Raw genomic sequence first — 18,400 nt, forward strand, 5'->3', positions numbered from 1 at the left:
CTGGGATGAGCCTGTGTTCAGGAACGTTCCTTCCCTGATGCCCCCTGCACTTACCTATAAAACACATCTCACCAACAGGTGAGGGCCTCCAGGGAGTTGGGGCTCCAGCCCACTCTGAAACCCAGCAAGCCTTGCTGCAGCACCCAACAGCCCCAGTCCCCTCTTCCTGCTAATGCTGAGTCCCCTTCTCCCACCAGCACCTGCCGGGGTCCTTCCAGATCCAACTTGCCTGTCCCTGCCCATGAAGACTTCTCTGTTTGCCCCCCTGAAGATGCCCCCTCCTTCCCCAAGGTCATTATGTCCCAATGCCCAGTGCAGTGAGGTTGACAGAGCTGCTCTCAGGTCCACCTTCCTTGCTCATTGAATGCCATATCACCATGCCCTGCTTGTTTCTGTGTTCTGTCCAGTCCTCTAGTGCCCTGGCATCTGGGGCACAGAGAGTGCTTCCTCCCTGCTCACTGAATTAGACTAAAGGCAGCAGGGGTTTTTGGTGTAAGGTAATGTAAGGGACAGAGGGTAGGAGCCAGGCTGGGCTGAGGTCAGGGAGGGAAACTGTGGATGGCTGGATCTAGTGGACCCAGGCAGGCAGACCTAAAACTATCTTAGCTTGATGGTATCACCTAGCAGCAATAATGCTTATTTCTGTGTCATTGTAAGAATTAAATCTGATGTCCCGCCAGTCAATGGGCAAGGCAGTTAATAAGCACTCAACACATTTGTTTCATGCAGTTCCTCCTAAATCAAAGGAATGTTTTTCTTGCAATAAGGCAAAGACAGCCCATCCTTTGGGAGCCTTCTGGCAAGGAGGCTCTTGGAAGCTTCTGCCCATTTTCCTTTGCCAGTGCATTCAGGAAAGGAAAGGGAGACTCTCCTTCAGTGCCTTGGTGTGGGCTGAGACACTGAGACCCCCTGGGAAACACCTAGGGGTCAGGTCAGTTATAGGGAAAGGGACATCCCCACTAACGGGTCATGCCTGCTCTTCCCAGAGCCTGGGTCAGGTCTGCGGCGTCAGCTCTGGGAGGAAACCAACAATGGGAGTTGTCTCCTATAGGACAGTGTCCTGCCTCTCTTGCCCCTCCCATGCTTTCCCCTGCCCTGGATGCAGCACAGAGCCTGGCCCCCAAATGTGTCTTCCCCACAACTTACACACTCCTGGGGGCAACAGGACAGCATGTACGAAGTTGGACCTGATTAGGAAAATTCAGGTGTGGGCGGCCCAGCTTTGTCTCTGCACAGTCCCCAGCTCCAGGCCCTTCCCTTCCCATTCCTCGAATTGCACCACCTCCCCACTTTCTGTTAGCCATCCTTCACTTCCTGTGCAGCTCTGACTCCCCCTGGCCATGGGGTTCCAGGGAGGTGGCCCCCTCTCTCTGGCCTCACATGCAGCTCTGGGGCTCACAGCCAGGTATCAATATGGGAGAAAGCCACATGCAAGGGTAGTGGTCATACAGCACTTCCTATGAACTTGGGATTGTCCCTGGCTCCAGCTGGGAGTGAAAGGTCTCTCCACATGCCCTCCTTGCCATTCCCTCTCCTGGCACCTCTCTGGGTCTCTGCTCCAGTGAGGCCCTATTTGCCAAGTAGCAGAACTGTGATGGGAGAGGAAGCAGGAAGCTATTTCTACCAGGTACCCCCTTCCCACTTCCCCTTTAACCCCACAAAGCGAGGGTAGGTCTCCCCACTCCAAAGATGGTCTGTTCTCCCCGCACCAGCTTCCTGCTTCCCTGTATCCCTAGAACCTAGTGTGGCAGAGCCAGGGTCACCTGGTTGGCAGGAGAGGAACCTATAGCACACAGATGCCCAGCTGGCCCTCTCACTCCTGAAGCCCCACTAATAACTGCACCCCCTGCTCTCCCCCCACTACCCACCCACTTGCTTGCTGAAGCAGCCCAAGTTCTGTTTACATGCACCCCAGGCTGTGACCCTACAGATCCAGTCCCAAACAGGAATTATTTCTCTTTAAAAAAAAAAAAAAAAATCTTCTGATCATCCTAGCCTCTTTCAACTGCACTCAGACTGGTCAGGAGGCTGGGCTGGAATGGACAATCTAAGATGTAGAGTCAGAAGATGTAGCCTGAAAGGCAAGCTACCCTTTCTGTATGAGAGGCTTCTCTTCTCTAAGTGGAGACGATAAGAATGCCCCTCACTCCGGGGGGGCTAGGAGAAGAACATGCCATCACGGAGGGCAAAGCTTGCAGAGAGGGCCCTGCGCAGATGGGAACCAAAGTTGCAGACTCAGCCCAGGTCCTGGGGTCCAGGAGGGCAATGAGCCAGTGGGGCACAGAGAGGACTGGGCCACCAGGTAAAAGGAGGTATGCAGTCCCTGAGGACAGGGATGCTTTGGGAAGAGATTCCAGATGGGAGGGGATGCTGGGAATACCTGCAAGGCAGGCCAGGCTTCAGTGTTTCTAGTTGCAGGCAATTGGCTGTGCCTGTGCTGAGTCCACCTGGAGTGCGGAATCTGCAGCTGCTTCTTTCAAGCCTCCTGCCCCAGCCATGCGGAAGGAGTGGTCCATGCTGTCAGTCTTCCTGTCCCCACTGGTGCCCTACCTAATTGTTCAAGGCCAAGACACACCAGGGCTGCCGTGTCACACATCATCTAGGAGAACGGTGACTGGAGGTGAGCGGTGCTTGCCTGTGCTGTGTCTGCCCTCCCCGGGCTCTGCTTTGGGGGAAAATTGTTGATCACAGCACTCAGATTGTTGTGATCCGACTAAACGGAACTCACAAAGGCAGGGCTCATGATCATTCTTGACTGTTTTAATCCCAGCACCTCACCCAGGAACTGGAGCACAAGAGTTGCTCAATAACTATTCCCCGAGGAAGACAGCAGATAGGTGGGTGAAACAATCCAATTTCTTAATCTGCTGGACCACTCACCTTCTCATTCCCAGGACCTTTCCCTAGCCCAGGGCCACCTGAGAGTCCTCCAGGACCCAGAAGGAAGAACGAGGGCCTGAAGCCTCGAAGACTTGCAGCCACCTCTGGGTCTGCTCCTTTGTGACTCTGTGAGTTCAGTTCCCATCTAAGATGACATATGCAAAGTGCCCAGCTGTGCCTGGCCCTTAGGTGGTAATCCTAAGGTGGTAATCCTGGGCTGTGCTCTAGGAGGGAAGGGCAGGGGGCAGGGGTGCAGACTCCACCTGCTGTAAAGGCAAATGAACGATCCTTTGATTAAAAGGCAGTCTACAGAGCGACACAGGCACAGACAGAAACCCAGGGAAAGGCAGAGGAGCGAAAACTGAAGGCTTCTTTTCCACCCTGCCGTCAAGAGCAAGGGACAATCGTCAGGGCCTCTCAGAGCCGGGGCCACCCCCTTCCACCTTGTGTTCCCGTGTCGTGTCAGGTCCTACTCCTCCCATTTCTTTGCCCCTGAAGTACTGAGGGGGGGAGAGGGTGGATCCCAACCCTCCCACTGCCCACTCTAGCTGTCAATCTGCTGTCTGGTAGAAAGACGTGAAGCCTCGTGACAACTGTGGGCAACTTTCCCCTGCCCCGCCTCCCGCCCCTGCCCTGCCCTCTTCCCCTCTGCTCCCTGTCAATGCTCTTCTCACTCTGCTCTGGGTCTTGCTTCCCTCCCTCTCTACCTCCCTCCCTTCCTTCTTCTTTCCTCTGTTTCCCTTTGTCATCTCTTCCAATCCTCACAGCTGATAAGCCTGTATACCCTCGTAAGATTTCTAATCGTGGGTTATGCTTTTAAGCGTCCACCCAGGTCAAGATCTTTCATAGACTTTGAGCATGGTTTGTGTGCAATGGGGATGGGTTGGGTTCCTGGGGCTTCTATCCCCCTTGGGGACCTGATGCCTTCCCTAGAAGGTAGTCACTGGGCCATTGGTCCCCCTAAGTTTGACTAGGGGCCTGTTTTGTCCACCTTCCAGAATCAGGGTGCTCTTGGAAACAGGAGCCTATCCCAGGGCTCAGCGCTACCTTTAGGTTCGGGAGAAGATCAAAGTCCATAATTAACTGTTCAGGGCAAGTTAAGTGCTCCAAACTTTGGTGCTAAAAATACTGTATTTAGCATGCAAATTACGCCCTGACAGCTCCCCAGAGCCTGAGCCCGTGGGTGCCAGCCCCTTGTTTGTCATCACCGTGGTTATTCTCAAGGTGGTAAGAATATTCCTCCCTCACTGGGTGGATTTACGCTTCATTTGTAGAAAGCAACATTTCCGTTGTCAGGGCAGTGCCAAGCTGTGGCCCAGAAGGCTTGGAGCTAGGGACCGGCCTGGAGGCTGAGAGGAGGGAGAACTGTCCAGGCCGCGGTGGTCAGGGCGTTCCCTGCTTCCCCCAGCCTGCCCCAGAGGAAGGCGATCCTGGCATGCAACCAAAGACAGGGCAAGGGACACGGCAGACACAGGCAATGCCAGTGCTTCCAAGGCCACCTTTTCCACAGAGCCTTCTCTACCCTGGTGGGGGAGAGGGCAAAGGATGGATCCTTCAGTGGAAGCAGGAGCTGCCACAGGGGAGGTGAGCAGTGGCGGTGACCTGGCTTCCTTGGGTTAGGCCCTGCAGACACAGGGGTCTCGCTACCCTAAAATGCCAAGAATGGAGGTGGCGCTGCTCCTTTCTACCCAGGGGTCCTGGAAGGTGACTCTTGTCAAAGTTTTATTAGTTTGGTGCACGGATAGTGATGTTACAGAGTCTGGGGCCCAGGGGCTCTCCCAAGCTGCAGCTTCCCCTCCTCCCTCAGGGCAGGGCCAGGCAAGGCCAAATGGTTTTCAGCAGCCTCTTAGCCATGGGCTCCTCTAAGGCAGAGGCAGTGGAAGGGAAGGGAAACAGGAGAGATAAAAGGCCAGAAGGAATAGAAAAGGAAAGTGATTTTGCATCAGACTGTGGCAGAGGCGGCCCCTCAAAGAAACTTTGATGTCTCCCAGCCCAGGCCCAGATAGAGTTCCAAGGCCTGACCTCCCCGCCAGACCCCAGGCTGGCCAGCATGTGCTGTGAGAAGGGATGCATTGCAGGGCCGTCCAAAGGTGGCAGGGTGGGCTAGGGCAAGGAGTTCCTCTCCCCACAGACCCTCCTGGGCCCTTCAAGATGAGGGTTCCTCTTCTCAGAGCAGGTGGAAACCATTTGGGGGCTGTAACAGGGTGAGGCAGGTCAGGACCCACCTGGGAAGTAGAGGTCCACATCAGGGTGCGGGAGGGAGCTGAGGATTTTGGCTTGGGAATCTCTGGGGACCATCCTGCAGTCTGGTATTTACATGGGTCTCCCAGGACTGAAGTTGCCTGGCTCCTCAGCAACAGAGCTTGCTTCCCTCCTGTGGGCCTTGCAGGGTGTGAACTGTCCATCTCTCCCCACTGCCTGCTCCAGGTCAAGCCCCACAGACAGAGAAAACTCAGCCTCTGGGCCCTGACTCTGACCCCAGCAACCCCAGAGCCCCAGAGGAAGGTCAAGGAAGGTGGCTGCATCTTTGGTGCCAAGGATAGGGGGCCTGGAGGCGAGAGGGGGGACTCTGTGAGCTGCCCCTGAGCTGGGGGGTCCAGCCCCAGGGCTGGTACCATGCCCAGCTCACTAGCACTGCCCTGGCAGAGTGAGGGTGTGCAGGCAGTGAGGGGCACGGAGCCAAGCGAACACTGCAGGACCTGCCAAAGTGAAGAGGAGGCTGATCCACCTGGGCCTTCCTGCCCGCAGTTCACAGGGGTGAGGCCGGCCGGCCTGGGCAGGGAGGTGGGAAGCAGGCTGCTGTGCGGGCAGGCAGCAGAGTCAGCAGTGGAGGATCTTCAGGAAGGCCTTGCGGAACTCAATATTGAAGGTGGTATAGATGATGGGGTTCACGGCGCTGTTGACGTAGCCCAGCCACGTGAAGGCGCTGTACAGGACAGGCGGGATGTTGCAGTCACAGTGTATGTTCAGGATGTGTGTGATGAAGAAGGGCAGCCAGCAGATGATGAACACGCCTGGGGGAAAGGGCACCGTCAGGCTGGGACCCAGGGCCGGGGAGCACGGCTGAGAACACCCACACTCAGTGTGCCCTGGCTCGTGTGCCAAGACAGCGGGCTGTAGCCACAGGGGCACTGTGGGAGGAGTCCAGGTCTTGGACCCTAGACCCGCTTCTCACACCCATTTGCAGTGAAGGATCCCTTCAGCTCCCTCAGCCTCACTTTCCTCATTCATCCCGTTCCCACCTCTTAGGAAAGGGTTCCTGGTTTAAAAATAAATCCAAAAGGTGACCATTCTGACCCAGGTCAGCCAGTAGAAATGGAAATATCTACTCTACTGCCAGGTCATCTTGGAGGGCTGTGATCCATGCCACTTTGTTCTCACAGCATCCTCGGGAGTTACGTAAGATAAAGGCTCATAGCGGCTCTGGAATATACCCAAGGCCACTGATTCTTGAGCAGCAAAGCTGAAAGCTGAACTCTAGTCTATCCAGGTCCCCACATGGCCAGGCTCTTGCTCCAGCCTTCCCTCAATTTCCTCAGCCTTGGCAGGTACACCCTTGCTAGTCCCTGCCTTGAACCATGCCTTCTCACCCAGGCTGGCCACCTACCTGCTCTGCTCACCTAACTCAGCTGCACTTTTTCCAGGACCTCTTGTGCAGGAGTAACATTCAGCCTGGAAGCAGTGTGTACATGGAATGCCCTACGTTCCACGTAGGCATCTTGGAGGCTGAGTGGTGTCTGGGAAGAGTAGGGCCACAGAACCAAGCCCCTATGGACTGCCTGGCTCCAATCCTAGGCTACCACATCCCAGTCCCATGACGATGAGTGGTCCCATGGGACCAAGTGCTCTCATTCATAAAACAAGAGAGGTAACAGCTGCCCCACTCATGCTCCAGGATCACCGGGCAGTCAAAGGGGATTCAGGTGCTACCTGGAAGACAGAGTCACAGGTGTCCCTCCTTCTCCCAGCCACCCATATTAGTCTGCCCTTTTTACTACATGGACTTCTATTGTGGACAGGGCCACTTTTCATTTAGATTGGAGACCACCCCTCAACATCCCTTTTATTTTTCACAGCCCTGGTCCCATGGAGTCTTACTTGAGTGCAAGTGGACTGAATTTCCCAGTTCCTCAACAAGAGCAATAGTAATAAAAACATAATGATGGCACTCACATATGCAGAGCACTTTGCAGTTTAGAAAATGCTTTCACCAACTGATTGTCACAACAACCCTGAGAAGTAAGCTACCCTACAGATGGGGAGACTGGAGAGAGAAAGTGACTTTCCTGGACACACAGGCACATGAGGTTCTGGTGGCAGCATAATAGACTGGTCAAGTTCCCAGACTCTGGAGTCAGACTGCCTGAGTTCAAACCATGGGTCCTCTTGGTCAGTTTATATGACCACTCTAAACCTCCGTTTGCCATCTGTAAAGTGAGCGCAGTTACAGAATCTACCTAATAGAGCTGTCTGTACATCAATGGGCTGGGCCTGTGCCTGAGGAAATGCTAGCTCCGTGACCCTGCAGCCACGGTTAGGAAGGATGTGGTAAGGAATGGGATCTTTCACAGACCGAGCAGCCAGGGCCGACTCACCGAGAACAATGGCGAGCATCTGAGTGGCTTTCTTCTCCTTCTGCTGGGAGAGCTTCCTACGACTTATGGTCTTGAGGGAGGTCCGGGTTTTGCCATTTGGCATGGTCTGGATCTCAAAGAACTTGGCAATCCTGGGGTGGTTTCTGGCATGCCCGTTCTTCTCTGGTTTGGCGGGGCTGTCAGTAGTGCTGTGGAGACCGTGGTGGGACGGGTCGGGGAGAGTCAGCTGGTGGTGGCTGGGCGGGATGGGGCTGTAGCGGGTCCTCTCGGGTGGGCTGGTGCTAGAGAGCATCTCCATCTCCAGCTCCTGGGCTCGCCGGGCAGCTTCCTGCACCAGAGGCAGAGGGCTCTGGGTAAAGCCAGGCCAGTTCCCAGGCATCAGCCACCCATCTCACTGGCCCCTCCCTTTCCCCTCTGAAGACTCCTGCAAACACCACAGGGTCACCCTGCAAGTGAGGCAAGAATGTCACTGAGACATGGGGCCCAGGACCCATGGCAGGCCCTGCAGAATTGCCCATCCTGTTCCCCATGGCAATCGTCATGCAGCCTCAATACCCCACCTCTGTTCTGCCGGGACTAAGTACCAGGGACTTGTCTCTCATGGCCTGAGCAACACTTACTGTCAGCAAAGTGCCAGGTGCCACAGTCGCTGCTGGGGTAAAGAGCTGATGATGTTCCGCCCTGCCTCCAGAAACTCATGTTCAGACTGCAAAGAGGGCACCCACCCCTGTTCTCCCTACCAGGATCAAACAAGGGGCCCAGTGCTCCTGCTTCATGGACATCTGCACCTGCATACACACATGGCCTCCACATTCTCCTGGATAGACTGATCCAGGTCCCAAAGGGCTGGCCCCTGAGGCCCCACATCTTCCCTGCTGGGGTGACCTAGAGGGCCCTGGCATGAATCCACTCATGGCTTCCTGGGTTCGTCTGTAGGTTCTCCTGTTTGAGGCCTTGGAGGTATTAGTCTGAACTTCTGAAGTGTAGCCTCGCTATGTCCCCAGGTGGCATAACTGGGTTGCTGCCTTGGCCCTGACTCCGAGTCTCTGTTTTGGCACCTGCAGCATAAACAGCTTCTTAGAGTCCTGCCCTTGCAGTGCAGATGAAGGCAGGATGCCTGACCTGGATTTTGTAAGTGGCCCTCTGTGGGTTCTCTGGCCCTGTTCTCCATCCCCCCGGGGGATGGAAAGCCTGCTGCTTGCATCCTGGTATAGCTACCACCTGGCAGAGGCTGGGGTCTGCTGGGCTTCTTAACCTGAAGGCTCTATGGACACAGAGTGCTCCACCATCAGGCCCCACAGCTGCTCTGCTCCGTCCTTCACCCAAACCTGCCTGTCCATAAAGCAGCTCATGTCAGTGGAAAGAACACAGGTGTGGAGTTCAAAGTCTAAGGTCTGGGCTGAGTGTCACCAACCCTTGAGACTTGGGTGAGTCGCCTAATCTCTCTGAGCCTGTTTCCTCTTCTGTAAACTGAAGATCGGTTCGATCAAAAAGACTTACCTCCCAGGGTCGTGGTGAGGATTTGATGAGATAATAGGGATATGGTAGATGTTTGAGAAATGGGAATAGCCATTATTAGCATTTTTATTTTGTTGGTACGGCCAACCATTTTCTCGTACACATCCATGCCTTGCAGAATCGAGGTGTCTCACTCTATGCCTGTTTAGAGGTGTGCATCGTGAGTCTGCCCTCAGCTGAGGCAATGTGGGGGTTTCTGGGGGTGCTTCTCCCACTGGCCAGCTTCTGAGGTCTCAGAACCGTGGCCAGTGGGCAGAAAGACCTGGCTCTGGGTCCCTGGCCTGAGCACTTACCACTCTCCGCCTGTTCACTGGGAAACTCCCATTAGACTTCATGATAACGGTGCAGAGTTTCATGTCCTCAGGGTGAGTGCAGTTGCCCTGTGGAGTGAGCCAGCACATGGGTCACACAAGGTGGTGGGGATGGAGGAGGCAGAAACCCAAAGTGCAGCAGTCCATGGAACTCAGACTGGGCAGAAGGGCTCAGAGATCAGGAGGGTGGGGGCCAGAGGAGGCAGCTGGGGTAAGGGGGAAGGCTGGAATGAGGCAAGAAGTGGTGGGATGAGGGACACAGGACCCTGATTTTTAAGGGGCACCTGCTAAGGGTCTGGCACTGTTTTAGGCACACTCACATCCCTTCTCACATGGAATCCTCAAGACCACCCTGTGAGGCTGGTATTTTGATTCCCATTTAACAGATGAGAAGACAGGCTCAGAGAAGTTAAGCAACTTGCCTAAGGTCACTCAGCAAAAAAAGTGGCAGGGACAAGATCTGAACCTGATATGTCTAACCCAAGAGCTCTTGTTCCTTCCATACCCACACGCTGTCTTCCTCAGGAGGGACTGAGTGAAGGGGAGGATTCACAAGATCAGGGGAAAACGAAAGAGGAACAAAGGAAAGACGTAGTGCAGAAGAAGTCAGGAGGAGGGATGTGTGCCTGGAAGGGAGGACAGACAGTAAGGAAGGTAAATGAAAGAGGATGGAGGAGTCAGAGGGAGCTAAAGGGAGACAGGGAAACCAGAAGAGAGGAAGAGAGGAGCCCAGGCGGGCACCAAGCAAGAGTTGCCACCTTCACCCGCAAAGATCTCCAAGCAAAGACTTCTCCCTGTTGTTGAGCACCATGGACCCCGCCTCCCTCTCCTGGAGACTCAGGTCGTTCCACTAAGGTCCACGCCTTCAAGATCAGCCCTTGCCCATCTACTGGGAGCTCTTTTAGCCTGGACCTAACCCTTGCTGAGGCATCCCAAGTTCCCACCGGAGCACAGGATGAGCCCTCTTGGTAATGGTTAGGTGGGGACACTTGGAGCAGGGGGAGGGGTCTTGAGACCTTTAGTGGGGCCCTCAGGTGGGCCCTGAAAGCTCGGCTGCTGCGCTTGGTGTTGACTCGCTTGCGGCGTCTGCGGAGGACAATGTAGATCTTGATGTAGACCAGCAGGGTGACGATGAAGGGCACGTAGAAGGAGACGATGGAGGAGTAGACCACAAAGGCGGGGTTGGCGATGATGCACTCATTCTGGTCTGCGGGAGGGAGAGCCCAGGTGGGCAGGAAGTCAGCGGGCCCACTGGACCACAATTCCACGAGAGCACATTTATGCCCTTCTAGGAACGAGTAGCGATTTTACAGATAATATTAATGCTACTCGATGTTTAAGTCTTCCTGGTCAGCTTCTTTTTTTTTTTTTTTTTTTTAAGATGGAGTGTCACTCTTGTGGCCCAGGCTGCAGTGCAATGGCACAATCTCAGCTCACCACAAACTCCGCCTCCCAGGTTCAAGTGATTCTCCTGCCTCAGCCTCCCAAGTAGCTGAGATTACAGGTGCGCGCCACCATGCCTGGCTAATTTTGTATTTTTAGAAGAAACGGAGTTTCTCCATGTTGACCAGGCTGGTCTTGAACTCCTGACCTCAGGGGATCCACCCGCCTTAGCCTCCCAAAGTGCTGGGATTATCGGCGTGAACCACCATGCCTGGCCTTGGTCATCTTAGATATACATAAACGCACAGCAGAAACCAAAGCATTAAAAACATGATTATCAGCAAAAAGCTAAGCTATGATGGTGGGCTACTCCCAGGTCTTTTCATTACTATTCCCTCGTTACTTGCTCATTAGTTTTGCCATGTCTAGGCATAACAATTGAAGCTGGAGTATCCAGAAGGAATGACACAAGAAAACTTTTAAAAGAGTAAACCATCATTTTAATCTGACCTGTGTACTGGGAGAGGTCTGCCACATTTTAATTTTTGCCGCAAGATAACTTGGCTCTGTTTGTTGAACTCACTTTGTTCCTATGTGTTTCATACGTTTGCATGCCCTTCCAGGTCTACCAGATGCCTGTCCTCTATCTCAGGGCCTTCTCACATTAATCTGAGTGGGAATCTAAGCGCTATTCCCACTTAGAATTCTTGTGTGGCTTATGGTAGATGTTGTACCACACATTTTCAAGCCTTCACTGTATCCTGCGTTGTTATGATCTCTAGAGGTGCATACTTGCAATTGCTCTTGTCTCTCTGATCAGCAGAAGTTCCACGCTGGTGGGGGCTTTGTGTTCCCTCTGTCTGAGACACTCCTGACTCTGCCTTCCACAGAAATGGGCATGTGGTCAGCTCGCCTTCTACTCATTTCTAGCTTTCCTGCTCCAGGTGGCTTGGGCCTGGCCTGGGTTTAGTGGGCCCTGAAAGCTGAAGCTTCATTACAAAAACACCATTGTCACGGGTGGACGGAAGTGCAGGAGCCTCCCCCATCCCATGTGCATGTGCACATACACACACACACACAGTTTGTGAAGCATGTCTTGTCTCAACTTAATAACCAAAGTTGAAAATTGCCAGACATCCCCCTGAACCATTATCCCCAATCCTCATCCCATTCCATCCTAGCCCAGGCCACCGTTTCCTGTCAACCTAGAACAACTCTTGAGTTGGGCTTGGCCTAGGACACGAAGCCTGGTCTCAGTCCAGGATGGAGATAGGTCCCTATTGGGCCTCGACCTGGATCTGTGCCAGGGACGCAGCTCCCTCAGGGCCCCTCAAGGGAGCGGGGGCCCAGGGCCAGCTGAGTCTCAGACAAACAAAAGCAGGACGTACCTGTGTTGTTGAGTCCGAAGAGGAGTGGGCAGGAGATGGTGAAGGACAGGACCCAGACGATGGCGATCATGACGGTGACCCGGCGCTTGGAGCTGTAGCGCGTATTGTACAGCATGGGCATGGCCACAGCTGTGTACCTGCAAGGGCGGGGGACCCTGAATCTGGGGACCCTGAATCCCCTGAGGTCAGGCATAGGGACCCTCACTCCACAATATGCACACACCAGAGGCAACCTCACTCCTTGGGGCTAAACAGTTGACCCATGTCTATGAAGCTTGCCTGAGATGCTAACTCACCCCTCCCGCCTGTCCCCACACTCTCATGGCGAGACAGTTGGCAAAGCCCAAACACTTCATGACTGGTGAGCTACTGTTTACTCTTGGCTCAATCTACTATTCTAACCAGCCCCACTTGGATTTCAGGCTCTTTGAAGGACCATGGCCTGGATCTCTGCAGCTTTGAAACTGTACCCACTGCACCGTGCTGAGCCCATGAAGGGGGAAGTGTTTGTTGATAAATTGGTAGCCAGGCCCCTCAGAGCAAGGTTTAAGCCCCAGTTAGCAGGAAATAACAATGGCAATTATTTACAATCCTTCATCATATTTCTTTACCCAGCACTTCTCATTCATTAACTTATTTCATCTTCCAAGAATGCTGTGAGGGAGGTAGGGCCATATCTTTGCAAATTACTAAAAGGCTCCAAGGACACAGCTTAGCAAGGTGTACATGGTCTGGGACCCTTGGCCGTGTGCTCCATTCTGGACATAAAATGCATAACCACATACTTCAGCTCCAGGGGGTAGGTGTCATCATTGTAGGTTTCTAGAAAATGAAACTGGGAGCTCTGAGAATGCCCATGATCTGCCCAAGGTCACATGCGTAAGATGTGATAGAGCTAAGGCTTCCATCAGAATCACAAACTTTCCATTTTCTACTGGTCACTGTCTGAGTATGCTTGGCAGCATCACTGTCCATAGATGGTTTCTCTTAGGGAGCATATACTCTCCTAGCTAAACATACACACAAACACATGGACCCATATGCACGCAGACAGCTGCAGAGCATCACAGACCCCAGACACAGCCTGACTTTGAGAAGAGCTGGGGCAGCCGGAATGGTGAGTGGCCAGGGCCACCTCTCCCACCCTGGCTGGGCTCACCTGTCGATGCTGATGGCACACAAGTTCAGGATGCTCGCCGTGCACATCATGACGTCCAGAGTGACAAAGATGTCACAGTGAATCCTGCTGAATTTCCACTCGCCCACCACCTGGGGACGGGCAACATAATGGATGGACAGCAGGAGAGGGAGATTAGCTTAGGTCCTGTAGCCTGGTCCTCCTGGAGCCGATGAGGCTGTGGGCTCAGGAGGCAGCTGCAAGTCTTGCAGGCATCCAGCTGGGGTATGGGGGTGGGGGTGATGCCCATGGGTGTCTGAGGCCCTCACCCCTGGGTTGTCTTCTCCCAGATACATAAGGCCACTTAATGCTAATTACTGTGCTAGAAGAAAGACAGCCAGCTTATACGAAGGGCCTCAACTTTGAACCTTAATCTGTGTAACCTTTTTTATCCCCGTGTGTTTTTTTAGATTCTGTATTGTGTGCATGGCGTCCATTCATCACAGAGACAACTATAGTGACTATATTTTTCTATGTACTCTGTTCCTGATATTCTGGCACTTGGGAGCCTCACAGACCCAGAGAGAGACTTCCCATCCCAGAGCTAGTTAATTCCTGAAGACAGAAAATGACTGACTTGGAAGGATGCCTCTGAAATGCAAGCCAGCCACCCCGTTTCTCTAACTCACATACACAGAGCCAATATTTCCTCTGTCTCAAATTATCCCAGGTACCAGAGAGACAACAAGAGATCACTTACAGCCCGAAGCCTGCCAGGATGATTGCGACTCGCCGACCCTAGGTTGCTTAGTCTGCCCTGCCTTGCGTTCCCTGTGGGAGCCTCAACAGGGCTGTAGCCTGGGCTTTCCCTCGCCAGGCTTCTGCCTCCTGACCCAAGCCTGCTGCTTCCCCCTGTACCCCACATGGCAGGCCAAGCCTCTGGTTTCTAGGGATATTGCACATCACTATAAACTCTTCCCAATGCCACTGGCCTCCTTGTGTTATCACTCAGTTATACCTTTGTAAATTAGATTCCAGGTAAAATTTTAGAATGCCCATGAGGAAACTGAGAATGAGGAAACCGAGCCTCCGAAAAGTGCAGCGATTTCCCCAAGGCCTGTGGGCTCAGTTCCTGGTCCTGCTCTGGCCCAGGCTCTGGGTGAGCCAGGCAAGCCCTTCAGTGGTTAGCCCAGTGCTTGGCAGAGTCAGGGCCCCAAAATTATCTGTTAAGAATAACGGTGAAGAGGAAGACTCTCCATGAAACGGAGAAGAAATTTCTGCTCCGTATACCCAGAGAATGAAAGAAGACAGATCCGGGCTAGCGCTCCAGGAACGCCCCAGTGGGCTGGGGAGGGGTTGCTGTGATGAGCTGTCCTTGGTAGGAAGGGAAATGAGAAGTCTAGCTCCTGGCAGGAGCATGTTTCTCATACACCCATGCACACAGGAACACACACACGCATACACACACACACACACACACACACACACACACATGCACGCATATGCACACACATATTACCCCATACCACCCATTCACACAAAGGCACACATTCACACGGCAGGCTGTCCCTAGCACTCTGGAAGCTTGGAGCAGCCCCAATTCCCTGAGGATGGAGTCAGGACAGGGAGAGGCACCTTTGGCTTCTACCAATAGGAGCAGAGAGGAGAGGGAAAGCCCCCTCCCACCACCCGGAGTAGGGCAGACTACGTGTCACTGTGCAGCTCAGCAGCAGGGCTAATTATAACCTTCCTCATTCTGATCACTGCCCTGTCTTCTGCTCCTAGGCATCCAACCAAACACTGGCATTTAAGCTCAATGATGGGCAATGCAGCTGCTGTCATCTTGTGTGGCAGAAACAGCAGCTGGCCCCAGAACGCAGGAAGCCTCTCATGTGGCGCTGTCTTCCCAGAGCCTCTCCCGGCTCCCTATGCTGCTGTGCTGACCAGGTGGGCAGGAGCTGACAGCTGGATGTCCAGTTTGGGGGTGGAGGCAGGAGGGCATGTAAAGGGCTTTCCTGGCATAAACAGAGTATACCCCTAGGGTACCGGGAATGCCACCTGGTTTGCATCCCATCTTGAAGCTCCTCCTAGGACTGGCACTTGGGAACCACTTTCTGTCCCTGGAGATCTAGGCTGAGGTAACAGGGCCTTTCTCCTTCCTTTCTATCCTCTCTGCCCTCCTTCTTTCCTACAAACACTTATTGAGCAACTTACTGTGTGCCAGTCTCAGTCCTAGACTCCTGGACACAGTTGTAAGCAATTCAGACACAGAACCTGCCTTCATGGACATCTTAAACCTCTTCTTGCACTGGACTATCTGGAGCCCAGAAGAACAAAGAGATTTCCTCTGTGGTCCCAGGGTCAGCTGTCCCGGAGAGTAGTTAGGGCTGCTGACTCAAAGACTCAAGAAAATGCATTGGCAGCCACTGTCCATAGACATTTACTGTGGACATTGCACTTTATCTCATATATTGGTCTTAGAACTCTTATGAGAAGGACTTGCTCATCCCCCTGCATAGATGAGGGAACGGAAGCCCAGAGAGGCCGTGTAACCTAGCCATGCTCATCCACCAAGTGTGCAGTAAAGCTGGAATCCGAAGCATCACATCCCATGCTCTCTACTAAGCTGCCCTGGAAGGCCCCATCTAGCTTATCCAAAGAGGAGATAATTATGTGACAAGCACTTGGTAAGCATGAAATGTGAAAAGGAAAGATGATTATTTTAAGGGTAGACAAAACTAGGGAGGGTCAGAGAAGAAAACAGAGCAAGATCACTTGATGATTTAGTAGCAGAGGAAGGAGTGACCCCAGGTTCCCGAGTTGAACCCAAGGCTCTTTTCTTCACCCCAGGTATCATTCATTAACACTCTTGCTCACAGAAAGCTGAGGCCTGCAGTACAGGCCCTGAGCTGGCTCAGCTAAGCCCTAATAACTATACTGCTACTAAGGAATTACCATATGTCAGGCACTGTTCCAAACACTTGATGCTCATGTCTTAGGATGCAGACAGTAAGCCTCAGAGGCACATGACATGACCACCTCTCTTCCACACCTCCAGCCAGCTACTCCCTCTCCCTGCTGGGTGGCTTTGCTGAGAATGCAAGTGTGTCCCATCCTCTCCTGGATAATTTTTTCTAAAGCATCACTTCTCCCTGAAAGTCTTCCCTGACATCCCCACACTGGACCTCATGCCCCAGACCTCCTCCTATGGGGACTGCTCTACTGTCATCTGCAGCAGACTGCCCTGCAGGGGCCTTGTCAGCCTCTGCAGCCCCCGTAGGCCAGTGCCTCAGCCCGTTGCACAAGGATTGGGGTAAGACATCAAAGTGCTCAGTCAATGCTGACTGAGTGAATGAATAACTCTGAGATCTTTGTTCACCTTCTCAATCTCCTCTTCTCATCTAGAAAATAAACTCACACAGGAAGCCTCTCCCTAAAGGGTTGTGAGGGCTGCATGGAATGGCACATGTGGGCATCAGGATCAAAAGGAGTGGAGCTGGGAGCTGAACCCGGTCCTCTCACTCCAAAACCAGCGTGCTTTTTGTATACTGAGCAAAATAATACTGCACACCTAGTCCTAAGCCAGACAGATGCTGGCATGACAGGTTATTGGGGGCCTTTTGGCATTGCTGGAAATGGAACAGGAGGGAAACACCTGGAGGACAAAAGCACGTCTTAGAGAGGGGACAGCGTGTGGTTGTGAGGACGTCAGGGCAGGGTGAGACGCCACCTGGGATGTTCTCTAGGGACAACCAATAGCTGAGATAGCATCCATTAAGCAGGGTCCAGCTCAGTTTGATGAGATGCTGTGGGGGAGTCTGAGCTCTGCCCTGTGAGGATGGCTTCTGAACCCTCCTCCCCTGACACACTCAGCTTCACCTTTAAAATAAGGTGAACAAGCATGTTTAAAGAATTTGTTTGAAAGCCTTACAGATTCCTGGGAAGCCTATGTATGGATTTGTTCCTACCCTAGTGTCTGGGTAGGGACAGGGGGTCTGGAAGCCAGCAGAAGTCATGCACAGAGCCGTGGGCAGAACATACCTCCCTCTGGGAAGGAGGTACCTATTTGCCTGGGGTGAACAGAGGGAGGACTCTCTTCTTTATTTCATGGGGAGGGGAGGACTCTCTTCTTTATCTTTATTTCATGGGGAGGGGTGAAGAGGACGGAGAGAGTCCTCTCTATGTGGAGCAGTGCTGGATGTCTATTGTCATCTTTATCTTCATCATCATCGTCATGGCTGACATTTACACAGTGCTCACTGTGAGTCATGCAGCATTCTAATCACTTTTCATACATTAACTCATTTGATCCTCAACAATGCTATGAGGTACAATACTATTATTATCTGCATTTTATAGATAAGGAAACTGAGGCACAGAGTGGTTGCTTGCTCTACCATTTTTCCCTATGGTGTGAGATCTAACACCCCCCTTTGGAAGAGGGAAGAAGAAGGGGATCAAGCATAAGAATTAGGAGACATGGACAGAGTCTAGGGACCCTCATAATCAGGGATCCAGGGGGAACTGGACTCCTGGCCTGTGTCACCTAAATATTTTTATATTGTTTTATATTTGTGTTTCCTTTTGATTCTTCCTTAATATCCAGTCAGGTCGTTTTGGCAGTTGCAGCCTGAGTTGGCTGTAGTAAAGGAAGCCAAGGGATGAGGGGTCAGAACTCCCCTGGGGCCAGGTGACGATAACAACAGTAAGCGCAGGAGGTCCTTGGGGGCCCCAGGGCTGGGAGGTGCTTCACTTTCCACCAGCCGCGCCTTCTCGCCTGAGCTTCCTCCTCTAGACGTCACCTCTGTTTAAACTTACAAAGCTTTTACATTTTCTTTCAACAACCCCTTCCCTCTCAGGCAGGGATGGCCTCAGAGGCAGTGGTCAATTCATCTCCTGCTCAGGACAGGAAGGTAATCGTTCAGTGGGCAGAGCACTGGCACTTTCCTAAATGTCTGGTCAGCTCCCCATGCACCCAGACTCCCAGGCTACTTCAGCCCCGGACAGGCCAGCCCAGAAACCTAGGCAGAGAAAGAGGCAGGATTGGCTTGTGTCCACTGATGTCCCCTAGATGCTCCCACATCTGCTTGCCTGCTCTGAAGGTGTCTCCCTGGGGAAGAATACCTGCTTTGGGATTTCTCCATCAGCATTTCTCCCTGTGACCTGGGTGAAGAAAGGCAGCTTCTTCTCCAAAGCCTCTGTTTCCTA

General features: G+C 53.0%; 1 protein-coding gene across 3 annotated transcripts in view; it reads right to left on the bottom strand.

Moving 5' to 3' along the window:
• Positions 1–3,992: 3,992 nt before the first annotated feature.
• The window catches only part of DRD2 (dopamine receptor D2), a 67,519-nt gene continuing 53,111 nt past the window's right edge, over positions 3,993–18,400 (bottom strand). The window contains exons 3-8 of one of the 3 annotated variants that reach the window (XM_017523298.2): positions 13,235–13,344; positions 12,076–12,212; positions 10,321–10,511; positions 9,287–9,373; positions 7,476–7,803; positions 3,993–5,894 (exon numbers count right to left, since the gene is read on the bottom strand). In XM_017523298.2, coding sequence (XP_017378787.1) covers positions 5,701–5,894; positions 7,476–7,803; positions 9,287–9,373; positions 10,321–10,511; positions 12,076–12,212; positions 13,235–13,344 — 1,047 coding nt within the window. In that variant the 3' untranslated portion in view covers positions 3,993–5,700. The remainder of the gene's footprint in view (positions 5,895–7,475; positions 7,804–9,286; positions 9,374–10,320; positions 10,512–12,075; positions 12,213–13,234; positions 13,345–18,400) is intronic. The other 2 variants (XM_037736649.1, XM_037736650.1) reach the window with 2 other exon arrangements.

Source organism: Cebus imitator, unplaced genomic scaffold (genome assembly GCF_001604975.1).
Source record: "Cebus imitator isolate Cc_AM_T3 unplaced genomic scaffold, Cebus_imitator-1.0 Scaffold28, whole genome shotgun sequence".
Classification (NCBI taxonomy): domain Eukaryota; kingdom Metazoa; phylum Chordata; class Mammalia; order Primates; family Cebidae; genus Cebus; species Cebus imitator.